The following is a 20,395-nucleotide window of genomic DNA, read 5'->3' on the forward strand; positions in this document are numbered from 1 at the left end:
TCTGAGCCCATGGAGCATTGTTGCCCCCCATAACCCAACACTATCAAATTTGAGGGTACCCATTTCATTATACGGGGACTCTTTGGCAAAAAAAAATTAGATTTGAGAATTAATTTTGAGTTCAAGATTTGCTCTTGGCAAAATTTGAATCGCATTAGGGTTCTAGTTCAAAGTTGTAGGATCCCCCCCCCCCCAAAAAAAAATCACCATGGTGGCAGTAAATGGTATGAAATCACCAACATCGCTTTCGCAAGTCCGTCGAGGGCCACATTCTCTTAGTGTTGTACAATAAGATACTTCGACTCATCAAAAAAAATAAGATACTTCGAGGCACATTATAATTGTCGCTTCCCTTAAGAAAATGGCCGCCCCACCGATTGAAGAACTTGTGGACACAACCTCCAAAATACAATGAAGCTCTGTCACAATTGACTCATCTCTGTTGACGTAATGCACTGCACTGCACCGACAACGATAGACCTGAATCACCCTTGAATTAGACAAGCCTAATGAGAATCCTAGTCTATATTTCTAACAAAAACAGGAATAGAGAAGAAAAGAACGCATAAAGAACAAGTCAAAAGGACTTCCATCTAGAAATCATAATTTTCATATTGTGAGTTCGTAGTAAGTTTGCAATGGCTGTTTTGCGGTCCTTTTATAAACTTACTGGGGGATTTTCATCCCTGCTCGTCCTTGTTCAGTGTGGGTTGAAATTTGACCATTGGATCTGTTGGCCCAGGGGCAAACCCGAGAGGAGGTGAATTGGGATTTTGAAAACTTTTGTTATGAAAATAATTCAATAATCAAAACAAGAAAAATTAGAAATTTAAGAGCTGTGAAGATAAAATTAAATGCACAAGTAAAATAGAAGAGAGGGTAAGAAAAGTGTGCACCAATTTTATAGTGGCTCGGTCCAATACAGGCCTACATCCACTCTCATAAAGATATCCCCTCTTCGTGGCTCCACTCCGGACTTCTTACGAGTGAAATCCAACCCATTACAAGCTTTGCTCCAAGCTCTGAAGGTTGATTCGGTGCCTTCCCACCAAGCCAAGGCTTTATCCCCAAGCCATGGGACCGAAGGTTAATTCAATGTCTTCGCCAAATAAGAAGAAGAAAGAACAAAAAAAAAAGGAGTGTTTTCATTCAAATATATGTAAAAGAAGGTCTCAAGATTGTTCATTTATGACTAGGGGCCTTAGAGCCCTTTAAATAGACCAAGGAACCCAAAACTGATGTTGCAGGTTCGGTCAGGGTTTACCCGACCCGCATCGACCCTACCCGAAAATAACCTGGGTCGGGTTTAGAAATCATGGGGCTTGGGTTGGCTCAGGTTTTAGGTTGAAAAGGCTAACCACTCATAGGTATGGTCATGTTCAAAGGAAAAACCCGAAACCTGACCCAACTCATGCAGGGTGTACAATGACTGCCTTAAATATCTCCAGAATAACCCGATAAATTACTTTCCAATATATTGATATAACTGTTTTCATCGAGGTGATCGTGGTTGTGATGTGAAAAAATAGTTTCCTTCTTAAAGATCTCTTGAATAACCTGATAAATTATTTCTCAAAAAGTACTTTACAGCCCACACCATAGGATGATCCAAACCGTCCATTTGACGGGCCACATGTAAATAAATTGTGACCAAAAAATCATTTCCATAAGATGATCCTAGCCTTACTATACGGCCCACACCATAGGATGACCCAAGACGTCCATTTGATGGGCCACAATGGTGCTCAAAAAATCATTTCCATAGGATGATCCTAGCCTTACTATACGGCCCACACCCTATGATGATCCGAACTGTCCATTTGATTGGCCACAATGTAAATAGTTTGTGACCCAAAAATCATTTCCATACGATGATCCTAGCTTTTAGATCTATATAGGTTTCCACAACATGCAGTTCCTCTATAGATCAGAAGCTAGGATCATCCTATGTGGAAATTATTTTTGGGTCAAAGCCAATTTACATTGTGGCCCTTCAAATGGACGGTTTGGATCATCCTATGGTGTGGGCGGTATAGTAACTTTTGAAAAAATAATGAATTATGCAAGCTTACATCATATAAAAACTCTAAAAATCAAGGCGGTGTGGGAAAATCATATTGTCACCCGTAACATTCCTTAAATAAAGGGTAATATTGTCATTTTGAAATTTAAATCCCTCTTCCGTTTAAATTCAGTCAAGACACCATCAACTTGACTCCATTTGCCAAAAAAATGGCCAAATGGTATTACTCTCTCTTTGCAAATTAGCAGGCCATGTTACTCTATTTGAAGTAGCTTTGTCTAGCAATTTCCACGAATCTTACATTGAAGAAAGATCCAAAAACACAAGATCTCGCTTATTTTTTAAGAAATGGACTTGTTTAATCTATTGCTACATTCATTGACAAAATGAGAATATTTTAGACAGAATTGGTCTGTTAGTTTTTATATAAATAAAAGAATCCAGAATACCAAACTGAAGAGCGTCCTTGCATAAATCAGCTGCAAGAGCGTCTCCATTGGATCAGAACCACTAAGATTTTGGCAAGGACGCCCTTGATTTTAGCATTCTCATAAAAGAGTGTAGCAGGAGTGCAGAACGAGAGGAAACAATTCCGAGTTTGTTTCTTTCAGTTCCACACTTCCTCTGCACCTCACGTCCGTGTCTATTATTTTATTCTATAAATTGAACCCCCTCATTTTACAGAAACACCCTTTTTCTTACCCCTCTCCTCTCCAAAGAGTATAATCTTCCTACCTACCAAAAACAAAAGTATAATCTTGGTAGAAAGAAGACTAGATGTGGTGACTCATATACTCCACGTGGCAAGTTCCGATTCCTCCATGGAACGGCCATCCTCCAATCACAGCTATCCACGTTGCAAATTCCTTACATAGAATACACCAAATGGCGTACACTTCTCGTTCATTTATACAACGAGATCTGAAATCTCTCTCAGACCTCAGACCTCAGACCTCTTAAAACCCTAACACAATCCTCTCAATTAGGGTTTGAAAATGGCGAAAATGGAGATTCGAATCCTCCTCATTCTCTCAATCACTACTCTCCTCCTCATCCATGCCTTCTCCTCCACAACTCCTCCCAAAGAATCTTCTCCAAAAGACTCCGATCTCGAAGATCTAAGCTTTTTAGAAGAAGACGATGAACTCCCTCCATCTCAACCGTCCATTCCTGATCCAGATCATTTAACCGATGACGAAGACTTCGAAAACTTTGATGATTTCGAAGGATCGGAATCCGATCACGGAGATTCATACTCGGCCCCTCAGATCGATGAGAAGGATGTTGTGGTGTTAAAAGAAGGGAATTTTAGTGAGTTTTTGGAGAAGAATAGGTTTGTGATGGTGGAATTTTATGCGACTTGGTGCGGCCATTGCCAGGCGCTTGCGCCGGAGTATGCCGCGGCCGCGACTGAGCTGAAAGGTGAGGCTGTGTTAGCTAAGGTTGATGCCACTGAGGAGAACGATCTTGCTCAGAAGTATGAAGTTCAAGGGTTTCCAACGGTGTTTTTCTTTATTGATGGGATTCATAAGCCCTATCCTGGGCAAAGGAACAAGTAAGATATTTTTTCACTCCAAGAAAAACATTTTTGATGGATTTTTTTTTTCTTTCCACTATTTGGAGGGAAATGACATGATTGTAGTTAATCTAATGGGGTGATATCATAAATTGAAGGCGCTTCTAAGTAAAAATTGAATAGGATTGGTTCAAGTCAGCTTTTTTCATGTGTAAAAATTTAGGAACTTTTAGTTTTTTTTTTCCTTTCCAAACTTTTCTGATAAATTCTAGCTATCCAAACAGGGTCTTAGCGTGAATTAGAAGATGGTTAAGGTGATTTTACATTTTTCATAGTATTGTGAGGTTGAAGAAGTGAATGTCTGCGGTTTGATGGAGGAATTCATCGATGATATGCTTGCTGATGTTTTAGTCAATGTTAGGGAAGTTCTCATTTTGACAGATTTGGTATTGGTCGAGTTGATCCCGATCGTTTAGAAATGAGTCATGATGAGTCTACTTCCACTATTAGATTGTCAATGTCTTGATTACTTGTCTGCCGGAGCCCATGAAGGATTGCTTGAACTTCTACTTCATTAGTCTTTTATAGCAATAGGGCTGGAGAAAACCCAAACTTTAAAGCTAAACTCATCTCTAAGGAGGCATCCAACCCCTGCTGGGCCCGGATTACCCATACAAGATGCGTCAAAGTTCACATTTGCTTTGTTAAATTTTGCCATTTTGGTTTTCAAATTATTAAATTTAAAGTAGACGGAGCAAAAGTTTTGTTTCAAGGAGATTTTAGGTCAGAGTTAGGAAATAATCGGTTTTTGAACATTCAGGTAAGAATCATCAATTGCACCAATCATTCAAACAAAAAAAAAAAATCATCAATTTCACCTGACCTGATGAATAGGCTTTCCTGAACTTAATCATGAAAGTTACTTTAACCAAGGTAAGCAAGGTGCCTAAAAAAGCTTAGGGCAAGCCTAGACAGAAATAAGAACTTCAGTGATAGTGTTGGAACAAATCCTTTCTTTTTGCATGTTTATCTGTATTACAAATAGTTCAGGCTTACAAATAGATTCATGTACGAATCCTTTCTTTCTCACATTTAGCTGTAATTATAATTGTTCAAGCATTCAAATAGATTCGTTTACTGTTCAATAGTTTACTCATTATTCATTAGTGGTAAATGCATATCTACATATGTTTATCATGTTTAATTCATATCATTGATTGCCATTCAAAAAAAATAAAATAAAAAATCATATCATTGGATTTGACATTTGCTCTAATTATTGCTCTTGTTAGTGAAAAATAATTAGTAATTGCTAATAGCATAACGACTAAATACTAATTATTAATAGTAAAAGTTAATATGTTTATAAAATTGTAAATGAAGTGCTGGCCAATTCTGCCCCCAAGTTGTGGGGAGTCACCTGGGCCCTAGGTGGCCATCAACCGACAAGGTGATAGCCTACACCATTGCCTTATAGCTGTGCAAACATTGAATCACTAGCCAATATGGAGGATAGCCTGCTTTCACCTAGGTGCCCGGGCCAATGGAATTGACCACACTGATTTTAATTGATAGTAAAAATTTCTAACTCATTCTTAATTTGACCACACTGATTCCTCTGGGATTTTTTGAATGAAATCATATTTCAAAAAAAAAAAAAATTGATAAAAAAGTGAAAGTGCTCAGTTTTGACTGCATTTTTCTGTCAACGATATCAGTTGCTGTGTAGGAATCTGTAATTCAGGTTGGAATATTGAAGTGGTGATTTTTTTGTACATTTTTTCTTACGGAAGCTTTCCTTTAATCTTTCTCAAGATGTCTAAATCCACTTTCACCATCAGCTTATTGAATTTGAACTTTTCTTTATGAATCTTTGGGATTTGGCTGATTATGCTTAAAGTCAAATCTTTCTTTTCCCTACAATGATTGTGTAATTATTCTAGTCAAGATTTTTGGTAAGAATTATATGTTATATATAGCTTAGGTTTCAACTCTAGTTAAAATTGTAAGTTCAAGGATTTTTTTTTTGGTGGGAAACTTCTTGTTTTGTTGTTGCTTTGAGTTTTAATTTATGATCTTTATGAAAAATGGATGACATGATTCACATATTTAGACATATCTAAAGGTCACTGCCTTTTGAATATAATCTGTAGGGATGCAATTGTGACCTGGATTAAGAAGAAGACTGGACCTGGTATTCACAACATAACCTCAACTGAGGAAGCAGAGCGAATACTGAATGTTGAGAGTAAACTGGTTTTGGGCTTCCTCGACTCTCTAGTGGTACTCTTTTTTTCCTCTTAATAGTCTGCCATAATTTACCATTCAAAAAAAAAGTCTACCATAATCAGTAGAGGGTTTTTACTTCGAGAATTACAAATGCTACAAATTTTAGTAATGTTTAAATACATGATTTACCGCATGTAAACTTGTTGGATTGACCTTACTTAGTAAAGAATCAGATCAAGTGAGGGAGTAATTCTCTTTTTATTTTCCAAAATCTGAAAAAGCTCAAGAAATTTGATTCTTGGTTGATCATTGAAAAACTTGATAGAGTACTCAAAAAATGAAAAAAATGGGAAGTGTGAAAATAGCTTTTTAAACTCACACACCAAATAAGTGATTGAGATCTGAATTGACTCATATTGGGTCCACGTTTCGTCCTAGTCAAAATATTAGATTCTACACTTGGTTTGTAGTGGCACCTTGAAAAGACAATAATATTTACTATTAAAACAATGAGTTAGCTTTTCATTTTTTTGTTTTGAGATACACTATCTTCTTTCATAACAGCGCAGTCTCATTCAAATTGATTTCTTTCAAAATCCACAGGGTCCAGATAGTCAAGAGCTTGCCTCTGCCTCAAAGCTCGAAGATGACGTCAATTTCTACCAGACTTCCAGTCCAGATGTCGCCAAGTTATTCCACATCGATCCTAAAGCTAAGCGTCCGGCTTTGGTCTTGTTGAAGAAGGAGGCTGAGAAATTAAGCCACTTTGGTTAGTCTTCTCATTGCCTTGGACATGTTGAGGTGCCTTCCAGTTAAATTTTCAAAGAATATTTCTTTGATCCAGCATTTTTCCATTTTCACAGATGGTCAGTTCACTAAATCAGCAATAGCTGACTTTGTTTTTGCCAACAAGCTTCCTTTAGTCACCACTTTTACTAGGGAAAGTGCTCCTTTAATTTTTGAGAGTTCAATCAAGAAACAGGTACATTTCTATACTGGAGTATGTCTTTCATTGGAAGATTTTAATATTTTTAATGCTCATCAATCACCATTTTATTTTCAGCTTTTGCTTTTTGCCACTTCACATGATGCTAAGAAGGTATTACCGACCTTCCAAGAAGCGGCAAAACTTTTCAAGGGAAAGGTAAGTCATTGCAGTTGCTATGTATTCTCTTTGGAGCTTTACTTAACATGGATGAACTCACCATCAGTATCGAATAGCCTTGACTCAACTTGAAACAGTCTGGATTTTTTAATTTGACTTGGCAGAGTCAATGTAAAAGAAAAACCCTTATTCCCGACACTAGAAAAAGTTGGAACTTGGACTTGATATTTGATTCCAGGTCAAACCAAGTTCCTTCTGCGTACTGATGGATTCCTGTGCTATGGTCTTAATCATAACATGTTCAATCCTATCATTCTTTTCAAAAGTTAAACCTATAAATAACTAACCTAGCATTGCTGATGATTTTCTGGTCCGTTACAGCTTATATTTGTCTCTGTGGAAATGGACAATGAGGACGTAGGAAAGCCGGTCTCGGATTACTTTGGTGTTACTGGAGATGGTCCTAGTGTAATCTCCTTCCCTTGATCCATCCCTCCCACCCATCCTCTTTTTTTTTTCTGCAATTGATCTGTACTTCATTAGAGTTCCTTCAACTTATGAGTTTTTTTTTTATTAAAATAGTTCCTTCAACCTATGCGTTGGGAATGTGTTTTTCTAAATGTGTTTTTTGCCCTACAGGTTCTTGCTTACACAGGAAACGATGATCCCAAGAAGTATATGCTTGATGGTGAATTAACTCTAGACAGTGTCAAGGTTGGATATAATACACATTTCTACTTTTCTTTTCTATTCTTTCACACTCTAAAATGTTGCTCTTGATGGCGAAGTAACTTACAGACTGCGTCAAGGTTGGACATGCATAAGCATTTCTGCTTTTTGTTTCTATTCTTTTACACATTAAAATGTTGCAACGAAATGACAAATCCTACAAAAACTCACTGATTTTACACTTTTTAAGGTGATGTTCAGACACTTGGCCTTGACTTGGAAATTGGGTTTACATTCCTGATTTCAATTTGCTACTATATGAAATACTCACTTTTCCATTAAATATATATATATATATATATATATATATATATATATGTGTGTGTGTGTGTGTGTGTGTGTGTGTGTGTGTGAAAGGCTCTTTGATTTTATAGAAATAAACATGGACTTTGACCTGGTATTTGGAGCACATGCAAAAAACTGAGTAGACAGCCTGGCCTGTTCTGAGTTGACCAACAACTTTTGCAAAAAAGAGACTCACCCATTTAAGATCCGTTCCAAGCAATAATGCAGAGGGAATAAAATTGGACTCTTATCTGGTTGCACCGAATTTGAACATGAATATAGTATCTTGCGTTTCTAACTGAAGTAACTACTTTTACTGTCATTGCTTTTATGAATTTCCTGTAGTACGAGCATTAACGTTGACATGTTTATGCACACTCTCCTCTCTTTGTCAGGCATTTGGGGAAGGTTTCGTGGAAGACAAGCTCAAGCCTTTCTACAAGTCTGATCCGATACCTAAGAGTGTGAGTTGTTAGATTGTAGTTCCCCTGGCTATTGGTTTGCCTTTTGGATTCTCTGATCCTCAAATGTCCTCACTCTTTCCGCTTATTGATTGATACAGAATGATGGGGATGTGAAAATAATTGTTGGAAACAATTTTGATGAGATAGTGCTGGATGAGTCGAAGGATGTTCTTCTCGAGGTAAGGAGCTACATCAATGGGCTGAGGCAAAATCTATCTTTTTCATGATTTTCAGTGATTTTCATCTCCTACTGCAAACCAGATTTATGCTCCATGGTGCGGGCATTGCCAAGCACTGGAGCCTACTTACAACAAGCTTGCAAAGCATCTACGTGGCATTGATTCCCTTGTCATAGCCAAGATGGATGGAACCACTAACGAGCACCCGAGGGCAAAGGTCTTATCCATGAACTTAAGTCTCTATTGTCACCTTTCTGTCTATTTTTTGGTAGACAACAATGTTCAGAAACTCGGACTTGGCAAGGAATTGGTTTTTCCAGTTTCAAGTTGACCTTAGCCAAGTCAATGAGAACCCGATTTAGTTGGAGCCTGGTTCTTAGTACTGAGCTGAAACAACACTTTATATGGGTCTGATTTCTTTTAATAAATTTAGCAAGCTCTTCAAGTGATGAATTTCGTCGGAAACAAGGGTTTTGTTCATTGATGGTGTCTTTAAAATTTTAACAAGTACTAGATTGTGACTGCCAATTGATTTTGTGCCAAGATGGGCTTGGTATTCATCACCCTAACACATACTTGTAGCTGAGGGCCCTGTTTGTTTTGGATCTTGAGAACTGATTGTGAGCCCAAAACTGATTATTGGACTCAAAATTAAGGCCCTGTTCATTTAAGACTATGACTACCTATTATGAGTGCCAAACCGATTGTTGGACTCAAAATTACATTTAAATTTGAGTCCAACAATCAGTTTATCACTCACAATTGTTTGGCATAATCTTAAACAATCAGGGCCTTAACAAAAAGTTGAGTCCAATAATCAGCTTTGGACTCACAATCAATTTCCAACATTCAAAGAATAGTTGAGCAGATTGAGTATACCCTTTAAAAGATAGTATGCCAAGAAAGTTCTTGCTCCTAATTTAGAATCAAAAAGTGTAGGATTTTTTAGCTTTATATTTACACCATTTTAATTTAATCTGTTTTGCCCATGCAGTCAGATGGGTTTCCAACACTTCTTTTCTTCCCAGCAGGAAATAAGAGCTTTGATCCAGTAAGTTGAGATGAAACGGCATTTAATTTCTCCTTTAAATCTTTTTTTTCATTGCTGTGAGTCACTTTCTATCATTTACATTATGATGAATTGAGCAGATTACTGTTGATACGGATCGAACGGTTGTGGCGTTCTACAAATTCATCAAGCAAAATGCTGCAATCCCTTTCAAACTCCAGAGACCGGCCTCGGCTGCGAAAACGGAAGATGAGAGCCCGAATGACAGCAGCAAAGACGATGTGAAGGATGAGTTGTGAGGGTTTTTAGGTATGTAGATGTATCTGTCTTTATTTATCAAATAGGAGCAGGAGAGTTACTACTGACAGAGGTGAGTGGAGAGAAAGGGAAATTATGTTAACAGTTTGTTGCCCACTCTGAAGTTTTGACTTGTTATGAATCTCCCGTGGATATCCTGTGAAACACTGCAAAGGCATGACAATAAAAGTTTGATATTTTCTTCAGCTTAGTGATTACTATGATATCTGAAAACTTGACTTGGTTTTCAAACTAGAGCAAACTGACTTTTGATCAGTGGTGTGGTGGAGTTGAGCAGGTGCACCATGTAAGCTAAATCCCATTGGGGGAAAAAAAAGCAAAGACGTGGACGAGTATTTAAGGACATTCTCTATGTCTGGGTAACTGGGTTACTGGGTAGACCTCAAAGAAGTCTCTTGAGACCCAGTAAATGAATGTGTGGAAAGAATACTGAAAAAATGGTTTGCTTTTTTAGGTGGGGGGAATTATCCTAATTAAAGCACTTCTGGCTAACATCCTCATCTGTTGTTTTTCACTTACGGAGATCTCGTTTGAGGATGGATTTTGAGTCTAATAATCTGCTTTTGGACTCAAAATCCAAAACGAAGAGGGCTTAAACGTTTCTAAAAACCAATGCGTAAAGAGAGAGGCTACGAAGTTCACTCATAAAAAGATATATATGCAAAACACTCTTAAGCGCAGAATGATACAAAAAACACACACTCGTGTCATATCTGTCTCGAAAATCCCTTTCAGTATTCCCATGTCATATGCATTGGCGTACCGTTTGAAATAGCATTTAAAACGGAGTTTTGCAAAACGGCATTCTGGTTCAAAATGGCGCTTTGCCAAACGGCATTTTCATGTTTGGTTGGCCAGATCAAAACGGCAAACGGAGGTATTGTGTTTGGTTGCAAATGCTCCAAAACGGAGTTTTAGTGGTAAAATGACCAAAAAGGGCATTGTTTGGTTGGCCTCAATGTAACTCAACTACTCTCTCATTAGGCCCAATATTAAAAGGTCATTAGGATCTCATTCAAACACTATTAAAATTTAACATCATTGCTAAAAAAATTAATGGCTATACCTTTGAGGTTCTTCTCCTTCTTCTTCTCAACAGCCGGATTTGCCGGATTTGACGGACGAGTGGAGGCGCTGAGGCAGTGAGGCGGGAGAGGGTTTGCAATTTTGCAAAGTAGATGAAGAAAGTAAGAAACTAGGATTTCTTTTAATTCTTTTGTCTTTAGAAAATCAAAATTAAGAGATCATATAATGATATTAGCAGCCCCTTTTTTTGAATTAAATATTAACAATTTAACAAATTTGTGTCCTAAAGAATGATATTAACACCCCCACTTTTTTGGTATTTGACGTAACGCGTAAAATCGCGCGCATATACGTAAAAATGGGTTTTGGTGAGGGCAAACATGTAAAAACCCACAGCCTAAAAACTCCGTTTAAAACGGCGTTTTGCAAACGGACCTCTCCCCCTCCGTTTGCAAAACACCGTTTTGAGGGTTCAAAACGGTGTTTCAAATGGTGGCTGCGCACCCAAACACTCCCAAACGGCCATTTGGCCCCAAAACGGTGTTTCAAACGCCAAACGGTGTTTTAAACGGTACGCCAAACACGCACTAAATGTGGAACGGGAATACAAAATTAAGGGTTGCCCGTAAGAAAGATCCGTGACAATAGTGTGCCTTCGTAGCAGTCCCAAACTTGAATGTAGGTTGTGCCCTAAAAATCTTTTTCCATTGGATGATCATAACCCTGCCCATCTATAGTGGGACTGCACATTATATTAACTTCTATAGATCGGAGGGTTAGGATCATCCTATGGAAATGATATTTGGGGCAAAACCAATTTATGTTGTGGCCCATCAAATGGACGGTTTGGATCATCCTATTGTGTGGGTCGTACCATACCTTCTTTTTTTTTTTTTGGAAAAAATACGTGTTTATAGGGCACACATCATATAATCATGTCATCTTCATTGTATGGACTACCAAATAAAGGGTCAAGATCACATTAGTAACGTGTGGTCCAGATCAAAGTTCTAATGAGGGGCATTCCCGTCATTTAGATATAATTTCCGGAATATTTCGATATAAAACCCACAGACCCTGGTTGAAATTATTTTCACCGATCCCGTTTCTATAGCCAGGTACGTTTCTACACCAGAATCTCTCTTCTTCTTCCAAAAGGAGGACTTTTTTTTCCAAGTTCATGTTGTTTAGAGTTATTTTAGTTTGATTCACATAAAAAGTAGTTTGAATTATATTAATTTAGCTTTTGTTGCTTGCACTGTCTTTTTCTGTCTCGCTGATAAAATTTTATAGTTGATGGATTCCTGAAAGGGGAAATTGCAAGATTCTGATGCGTTTTAGACTGTTTCTTCAAGTTTAAAGGTTTGCTTGATTTGTTAATTATTCTTGGTTTTTTTCTCGCAAGTGGATTTTGTCTTTTAATTTTTAGTTGCAGACCATAATACAGTATTATGGTTCTGCTTAGATTTTTCTTTTCTGATGCGGATCAAACACTGCTGTTCCTGGATCTCGACATAGAATTTCTAAAAGGATTTAGATTTTAGATGGGTTCCCTCATGTTCCTTGGGTTACTAATTTTTTACTTGGTATTTCTCTGATGTCTCTCTGTCTGCCATTATTTTGAGTTTAAGTTGCAGAAAATAGTAGAATAAACTGGTTTTGGGTTTCACTGCTTAATGTATTTTTTCTTTCTTGCTGTTCAATCTCTCTTGCTCATTGGTTTCTGAAGAGAGATGTATTACTGAAAGCCTCAGACATTTTGATTTCTTCTTCTTTTTTCTTTTTTCTTTTTTCTTTTTTTTTTTTTGGGGGGGGGTTCTCTGAGAATTTTGGTGGGTGTTAACTGAGATTGACTGATATTTGGAATTTGGAACCTTTATCAGGGTTTTTGGTCAGGTTTTCTGACTAGAGAATAGAATCATGGAAGACATCTAGTATAGTATAATTCTGTTTTTTTTCTGGATTACAGATAAAAATTTTATTTCAAAATAGTGACCTGAAGAATGTTTAAAGATAGATACAAACCCTAATAAAGGTTCCAAGTTCCAAATATGTCTATACAACAATTAACATTGAAAGAAGGCAATTTGTATAAGTTGTTAGGGAATACGGGTGACAGGTGGAGCAGCTCTCATTGCCCTAGTTGACTCAGGTATGGATGATACAACTCTATAACACATGCGTCTAGGCTATATGAGCAAGAAGGGGCTTCAAGTTCTTTATGAGAGGAAATTACTCAAGGGACAACACTGTGCAAACTAAGCTTCTACAAAAAAAATTCATATGGAAAGTAGTGCAAGGTGAAGTTCAAGACAGGCCATCATACAAGCAAGGGCATTTTGGGCTACTTCCATTCGGATGTATGGGGACTTGTACATGTTACAGCGAGAGGTGGAGCATACTATTTTATTTCTTTTATTGATGACTACTCCAGGAAGGTATGAATATATTTCATGAAGCATAAGTTATAGGCATTCACAAAATTTAAGTAGTGGAAAGCAAGTGTGGAGAAGCAAACAGGAAATTAGGTTTTATAAACACCTGTGAAATAAAAGGCTCTCCAAGCCCTACTACCAAAACGAGGAGGCACAAGAAGATGAATTTTCTCTTGGGAAGAGAGAGGAAAGGAAGAAAAACAAAGGAGTGGAGATATTCTCTTGGTTTTCTAGCCTAGATGAGAAGGAGAAGGAATACGATGGATTTCTCGCTTGGGCGAGAGGTAAGAACATGCTCAGTTATTCTCTTGTGGGAAATACAAGAGATGGCAACAAGGAGGGTTTGAAAAGGGTCGCAGGGTAAGATTTTTAGAATCGATCTAGTGTTAGATCGATTGAGGAACTATTATAATCTTTGTTTTCTTTCTTGTTTATTAAAATATTCTTCATATTGCCCATGGACGTAGGCCTTTGTGCCAAACGTTGTAAATCGTGTGTTCTTTTGTGTATTTCCATTGTGTGATTATTTCATTCTTGGCTTTGATCACGGTTATTGATTGGATTTTTTGTCATTTGGTTTTCTACATCTACATTTTTAAATTGCATAACTTTCTATCATATCTTCTCTTGGTGATTGAATAGTTTGTATGTAGCTTTTTATGGAGCCATGTTTATAACTGCATTAGGAGTTTTAGTTTGTGACCTTTACAAGTTAATTTTTACATCCTTCCATTCCTGAGTACGAGGACTGCTGGAGTAATATTTGGGTTTAAAATTTCGATTTCAACCCTTTGAACAAGGGAATTACTTTTACACGGACACTACTTTTTCATAGGCGTACTATCTTGTGAATAATCCTAGTTCAGGTTAAACCTCATTATCGCAATGGATCAGCAAACTTTGGCTTCAAAGCAGCCATTTAAATTGGAAGCTTGTACACCAGATGATTGCAGGCCTATGTTTTTTTAATTGGAGTGTTGTTCTCGTGTGAAGGTTTTTTTTGTATGTAATCCATGTCCTGTCATTATGGTGCACGAGAACACACTATAGATAGTTGCATGCTTTCCCCAGGGCGTTCTATCTCATTACGCTTTTCCTTCGCTATCATAGCCGTACTATCTAGTGAATAATCCCAGTTCAGCTTAAACCTCATTATCGCAATGGATCAGCAAACTTTGGCCTCAAAGCAGCCATTTAAATTGGAAGCTTGTACACCAGATGATTACAGGCCTATGTTTTTTTGTTGGAGTGTTGTTCTCATGTGAAGGTTTTGTTTGTATGTAATCCATGTCCTGTCATTATGGCGATTTTTTTTGGTAATTAATTGTGCTACCATATGTGTTTGTTTCTTCGCTTATTGAATAAATTACTTTATGCCATGCAGTTTTTCATCGAAATTAGTGTTCCAAGTGTACAAACATGATGCTTCTTGAGCCTCTGTCTTTAACTCGGCCTTCTTGTTACTATGCATCCACCAGTCTAGCTATTCATTTTTCTCTCAATTGTTGCATGTTCCACACCGTTAACTGTGTTGAACTTATGTGTATCCCTCATAAGTTATGGTTTTCTTTCTCAATTGTTGTATGTTCCACGCTGTTAAACTGTGATGAACTTATGTCCATCCCTTGAAGTTCTAAGCAAATTTGAGGACTAGTGTATTGTGAAACTCTACTCTGATGTGGGATATTAGCTTGTTCCTTCTAGTTTTCTTGTCAGGGGAGCATTGCAGCTTCTCTACTGTTTTACATTTTTTTTCCATCCCAATCACAATAAATTCTTTTGTTGTTAATTGTTATTCAATTCTCTTTATAGAAGCTTTCTTACTCAATCTTTGTCACATTCTACAGAAGAAGCGGTTTGATATTCTTTCTAGTAGTTTATTTCAGATTTTAGCCCTCTATCTTGTCATCATTGTCCGAAGTTCTTGGACATTGTCTAGAAGTTTTATAAGACAAGCCGATTTTCTCATGAGTGTAGATATATGACAGCTCCTTCTCATTGTACCCCGTTGTATTTGTATGTTGAAATTAAAAACAAATTGAGAATTCAGGGTTCTCAGTTCTGATACCCTGCTTACCTGAGAATTGGAGGAAAATTATGCTTAACTTGAAATAATGGGTTCTCCTACTTCCCTAGTATGTAGAAATGCCAAATAAAATGAGCAAAATACTTATATTAGCTGGATAAAGAGAAAGTTGCAACTACGGCCTCAAGTAAAAAGTAAAGTATTTAGACGACCGTTTCAAAGCTCCCTGCATCAATCGTCAAGTCATTTGAGTCAACTCTGTTTTACCTTGGTCGAGTTCTTCTCCGAGTCCGCATTTAGCATTCCCAATTAAATTAGAACTCATTTGACTCTCAAGTTATGACCACCTCTTTTGTGCCACACCAAGTCATATAGGATTTCTTTGGCTGTGGTTTGACCCATATCCGCATTTCAAAACACTGATTTAGATTTGTATACGTCTGAATGGGACAGTTGTCGAAAGAATCACTTTCCTCACTGTTGTATGCCTCATTTGACACCTGCCTGTCCATTTTATACTCTGATACTTCGAATGAGAAATTAAACCCATTGTATTTAAACTGTTGTTAAAACAGCTTATCAAAAGGAAATACTGCTTTAATATTATTAGGATTTGTCCATATGATTCGTGGGTAGATATTTCCACATCAAAATTGAGCTGTCAATAATTAATTTTTTGAGGCAAACCAACAGGGGCGTATCCTGCTAATTATTCCTCATTAACTCTATCAGGGTGCTGATTCTATTTAATAGTTATCACATCAAGTCGTTGATGTTCAATGGAAAGAAACTGTTGTAGACTGCAGTTTACTTGCACAAGCCATTTCCTGCCCTAGTGTCTCCACTTTTTTTCTTTTTTCCCCTTTTTCTGTTTCTATCTTTAGTATTTTGGACGCATTGATTTGACTGATAGATTTGAGCAGGCATTTTGAGGCAAGCATGGAATCGAACAGGGGTCAAGGTGGAATTCAACTCTTGCTGGCTGCTGAGCAAGAAGCTCAGCGCATTGTCAATGCTGCTAGAAATGGTAATATCTCCCCTTCTTGTATTCTACGACTTTCACCATGAAACAAAGGTACTCATTTTTGTTAAAAGCAAATGCTGTATCCGACCCGTCGATGACATGGCAGTGAAAACTTCTCATTATGATGTTATCTAGAGTCAGACATTTGTGGTTTGTATGCTGTGGTGGTTACCATGTGCAAAAGCATCCTACCAAATTTGCAGTTTGCGAAAGTGGCTAGACTCTCCACACATGCATATGGGCGGTTTACTTAGTAATAAAGAGCATATTGTGTGATAGGGCCCTACCATGTAGTGTGCATGGCTTATCATGCTAATAGGAGGCTAATAGAGCCCTAGGAAAACACAGATGCATCTTTCTTTGAAAAATAAAGTGCATAGGCATGTGTCCATTGTAAAAGAGCAAATGAAGTGGTAAAACCACTGGACAAAAGAACATAAATTATGAAAATACCCATACTTTAAGGTTTAATTTTCTAGAGAATAGGAAGCCATCTCTTGTGGCCAGATGAATGGAGAATTTGTCATATGGTCATCCATAGCAATGTCTAGCAGATAAATGGATTGGATCATTGAAAAAGTGGCTCTACTTGTGCTTCTGCCCACCCATATTCATCTAAAGAAAAATATATGTATCTATCATATAGCAGCTCTTTATGTACACCCAAGGTTTTAAATTTCAGTTTCGGAGGTAATTTCGGTCCTATCCGAAACCGAAATTTTTGCCGAAATCCCTAAATTTCAGCCAAATTTCAGTAACGGGCACTTGAAATGTCGTTTTTTGGGCCAAAATTTCGGGCAAAATTACTGAAATTTTGGCTGAAATTATGTAAAGGAATAAAAAATTAATATTTTATCTTAAATTTCACCGAAATTTCTGAAATTTGGTAAATTTCGACAATTTCGGTCTTCGGTTTCGGTCCTCACCAAAATCTGAAATTCGGATTTCGGCGAAAATTTAAAACCTTGTGTACACCCACGCACCAATGTATTTCTGTTCACCTGGATGCATTATATGAATGTCTTTGCAATTTTGGGTTTTCTGAGGTTGGGTCTCCAAGTATATATATTATTTGGCATTATCACCCATATCTTGTGTTTTTATCTGAAGTCACATAGCTGTATAAAATAGTTGCACAGACAAGTCGTTCTGTTGGGTTTCTCGGAGTGATTTTGTCTAAGCTTGCACCTCATATGAGTTCCAATAAATAGGAGATTGTTTCTGATTTTTTTTGTTTGTTTGCTTTGACTTCCAGCAAAAATGGCTCGACTGAAGCAGGCAAAAGAAGAGGCTGAGAAGGAGATCGCTCAATTCCGTGCTCAAATGGAAGCTGAATTTCAGAAAAAACTCGCAGCGGTAAATCTCAATCAACCCATTACTCGTTACATTTCCACGTTCTTAAACACTAAGCTCTCTCGTATTAACAATCAAACAGAGTAGCGGTGATTCAGGCGCGAACGTTAAGCGCCTTGAACAAGAAACAGAGGCAAAGATCCAACACCTAAAATCTCAGGCAGAAAGGATATCACATGAAGTTGTTCACATGCTTCTAAAGCACGTGACAACTGTGAAGAATTAACTGAGTGTTGTATAAGCTGGTATGCCGAAATCTCTCCTACTTAGAGACTACTACTGTGTTTTGTGGTGTTCATCCAATGAAGGGTGCTTATCTCTCTCTGATTGACATGTTGGTTTTAACTGTTGATTTGGGTCTTATGATTGTTCAAGTGAAACAACTATGTATTTGCTTTCAAGCATTTAAAGATCTCAAAAACGAATTAAATACTGAGATCTCTTATAAGGGAGCATAATTTGCCAATTAAAATACCAAGAACTGAGATCTCCTTCTTGGGTTGCCTGTTAAAATCCAACTTGACTGCCTCCCTATCAGTATACAGGGGCACAGGTCTTGCTTGTAGTGTTCAAATAAGATGATAGCTCTGATTAGGATCCAAGTTTTAAAAAAATGACCTCTCCAGTTGTGCAACTCATTTTCCATAAAATTTCTTTTCCAAAATGGAAACTTTACCTTTTTTTTATAGGGAAATTTGGCCCTGGTTTCATTGTACATGGAATAATTTTTTTGTGGAACATTTTTTCATTAACATTTTTATGTTATCTAGAGGATGTTTGACAGCCATGAAAAAATATTACATGCAATACTTGTGGAGGCAGTTGTGAGGGATGGGCAGAGAGGGAGAGACTTGAGAAGGTGGGAGTGACTGGAGCATAAAAGCTCCTAAATAGGAAACTCATTTCTTAAAATTAATGTTTCAACGCGCACTCTAAAGGTGCCTTTGAATTGTCATTTTGTTAAAGAAAATTTAACAAATTTTTTTGTTGATAGAACTTCAATTAGTTGAAAAAAGCTGAAAGCCTAATCCCATTTCTCCTCGCTTTTGACTATAATGACTTGGCCAAAAACACGAAAATTTACTAGCTACCAAATGCATATAAGAAATGTTCTGGACAACAAGAAATATGAGATTACTTGGAGAGGCCTTTTCGCTTTCGATTTGTGTGGTTAGGACTAGGTTATATGGTTCTTGATTGCAAGAAATTGTTCTTTCAAAAAAAAAACATGTAATATGAGCTAAGAGGGACTTGATAGGGAAGTGTGGTTGTTCCTTTCATGCAGAAGTCAGCCGTGATTTTCCCTAACAAATCCCGAGCAAAGAATGTCTATTTATCATTTGAAAACAATTTCACTCCCATTGTAAAAATGAATCATATTAGTTTTCAGTTCAGTTCATGCTTTACCTCTATTTTATAAATTAAACCAACCCAAACTTCATAAATACTAAGAATTGAATACACATGTTAAAATATATCCCTTGATTATCAAGTTCATTAGTTATACGAAAAAGTGCATTTGAAAGAATGTTCTCTACAAAAGAAACATGGCTTCCACTCGAAATACGATTTATCATTGCCCTCTTTTTAGCCACTTTCCACCTCTCTTCTCGAAAATGTAAAAAGATAAACACAAGCCACAAGATGAACGCGGAGAATTACGTGGTTCGGCCAAAATGTCTCTGCCCACGGGTTAGAACACAATCTTCCACTATAAGAAAAAAAAATACTAGTACTACAATGGATTGTTCTGCAAAGCCGCAACCCTTTTCCTTACTTCTCAACTAAGACCGTACACACAAGAGCAACCCAAGAAAAAAATCCAAGAGAATATCCAAGAGGAATCCGAGAAAAACCCCAAGAAGAAATCCTCTTCCTCTTTCTCCTTCTCTCTCCTCTCTTTATTAGAGTTGTAAAAGACTTGGGAATGAGCCTCTATATGGGCAGCTTGGGATAGGACATTACCCTGGGGGGTATGGGGCGGGCTCCATGGTCAAGGCTTTGTTCTTTGACGAACATGTCAGGGGTTCAACTCCAGCTTACCTACCCAAAAAACCAAAAAAAAAAAAGTTGCGTGACTTTCGTAATCTTTTATATCTTTAATACTTGCTAACCTCTGTAGTTTAATATCTCTCTTGATGTAATCTTGTGGTAGATAAAGATTGTTTGTAACTAGATAAAAACCATGTGTAAACATCCGTTTAGTTCAGGGATTCTTTGTAACTTTTATATGCATCTCAACTCAACTAAGCCTGTGTTTGGCGTACAGTTTGAAATAGTGTTTGAAACGCCATTTTGCAAAACGGCGTTTTCATGCTTGGTTGGCCAGATCAAAACGGCGTTTTAAACGGCAAACGGAAGTATTGTGTGTTTGGTTGCAAATGCCTCAAAACAGAGTTTTAGTGGTAAATTGACCAAAAAGAGCATTGTTTTAGGGAAGTTGGAGAGAGAGGGGGGGGGGGGGGGGGGGGGGGGGGGGGGGGGAGGGGTGTTAGGGCAAAAAAAACAGATGTAAAAATGGGTTTTGGTGAGGGCAAACACGTAAAAACCCACAGCCCAAAAACTCCGTTCAAAACGGCATTTTGCAAACGGACCTCCCCCCTTCCATTTGCAAAACGCCGGTGTTTCCAAAGGCGTTTCAAACGGTGGCTGCGCACCCAAACACTCCCAAACG

At 37.5% G+C, this 20,395-nt stretch overlaps 2 protein-coding genes across 3 annotated transcripts; both read left to right on the plus strand.

The window, feature by feature from the left end:
- The first annotated feature begins 2,934 nt into the window (after positions 1-2,934).
- Positions 2,935-10,042, plus strand: LOC143892292 (protein disulfide isomerase-like 1-4). The gene is made up of 12 exons (XM_077396806.1): positions 2,935-3,578; positions 5,693-5,822; positions 6,372-6,537; positions 6,632-6,750; positions 6,832-6,912; positions 7,255-7,341; positions 7,513-7,587; positions 8,283-8,351; positions 8,450-8,530; positions 8,613-8,747; positions 9,525-9,581; positions 9,680-10,042. Exons 1-12 carry the CDS (start codon positions 3,019-3,021, stop codon positions 9,836-9,838), a joined length of 1,719 nt encoding a protein of 572 aa, XP_077252921.1. The 5' UTR covers positions 2,935-3,018; the 3' UTR covers positions 9,839-10,042.
- Positions 10,043-11,947: 1,905 nt separating this feature from the next.
- Positions 11,948-18,122, plus strand: LOC143892293 (V-type proton ATPase subunit G-like). 2 transcript variants are annotated; one of them, XM_077396807.1, is made up of 4 exons: positions 11,948-12,001; positions 16,268-16,371; positions 17,624-17,724; positions 17,804-18,122. In XM_077396807.1, the coding sequence occupies exons 2-4, from the start codon at positions 16,284-16,286 to the stop codon at positions 17,945-17,947; spliced, it is 333 nt and encodes a 110-aa protein (XP_077252922.1). In that variant the 5' UTR covers positions 11,948-12,001; positions 16,268-16,283; the 3' UTR covers positions 17,948-18,122. The 2 variants fall into 2 exon arrangements, with proteins under 2 accessions (XP_077252922.1, XP_077252923.1); XM_077396808.1 differs by lacking the exon at positions 11,948-12,001 and adding an exon at positions 12,140-12,245.
- Positions 18,123-20,395: the final 2,273 nt, after the last annotated feature.

Source organism: Tasmannia lanceolata, unplaced genomic scaffold (genome assembly GCF_043159265.1).
Source record: "Tasmannia lanceolata isolate RefF3 unplaced genomic scaffold, GAP_Taslan_0.1 ptg000015l, whole genome shotgun sequence".
NCBI classification, from domain to species: Eukaryota; Viridiplantae; Streptophyta; class Magnoliopsida; order Canellales; family Winteraceae; genus Tasmannia; species Tasmannia lanceolata.

Bases quoted from the DNA above. Each gene is read 5' to 3' on its own strand.
- LOC143892292 (XM_077396806.1), top strand. From the start codon at position 3,019: ATGGCGAAAATGGAGATTCGAATCCTCCTCATTCTCTCAATCACTACT. The intron at 3,579-5,692 runs GTAAGATATTTT...TATAATCTGTAG, and splicing joins TATCCTGGGCAAAGGAACAA to GGATGCAATTGTGACCTGGA. The intron at 9,582-9,679 runs GTAAGTTGAGAT...TGAATTGAGCAG, and splicing joins GAAATAAGAGCTTTGATCCA to ATTACTGTTGATACGGATCG.
- LOC143892293 (XM_077396807.1), top strand. From the start codon at position 16,284: ATGGAATCGAACAGGGGTCAAGGTGGAATTCAACTCTTGCTGGCTGCT. The intron at 16,372-17,623 runs GTAATATCTCCC...TTTGACTTCCAG, and splicing joins TGTCAATGCTGCTAGAAATG to CAAAAATGGCTCGACTGAAG. The intron at 17,725-17,803 runs GTAAATCTCAAT...ACAATCAAACAG, and splicing joins TTCAGAAAAAACTCGCAGCG to AGTAGCGGTGATTCAGGCGC.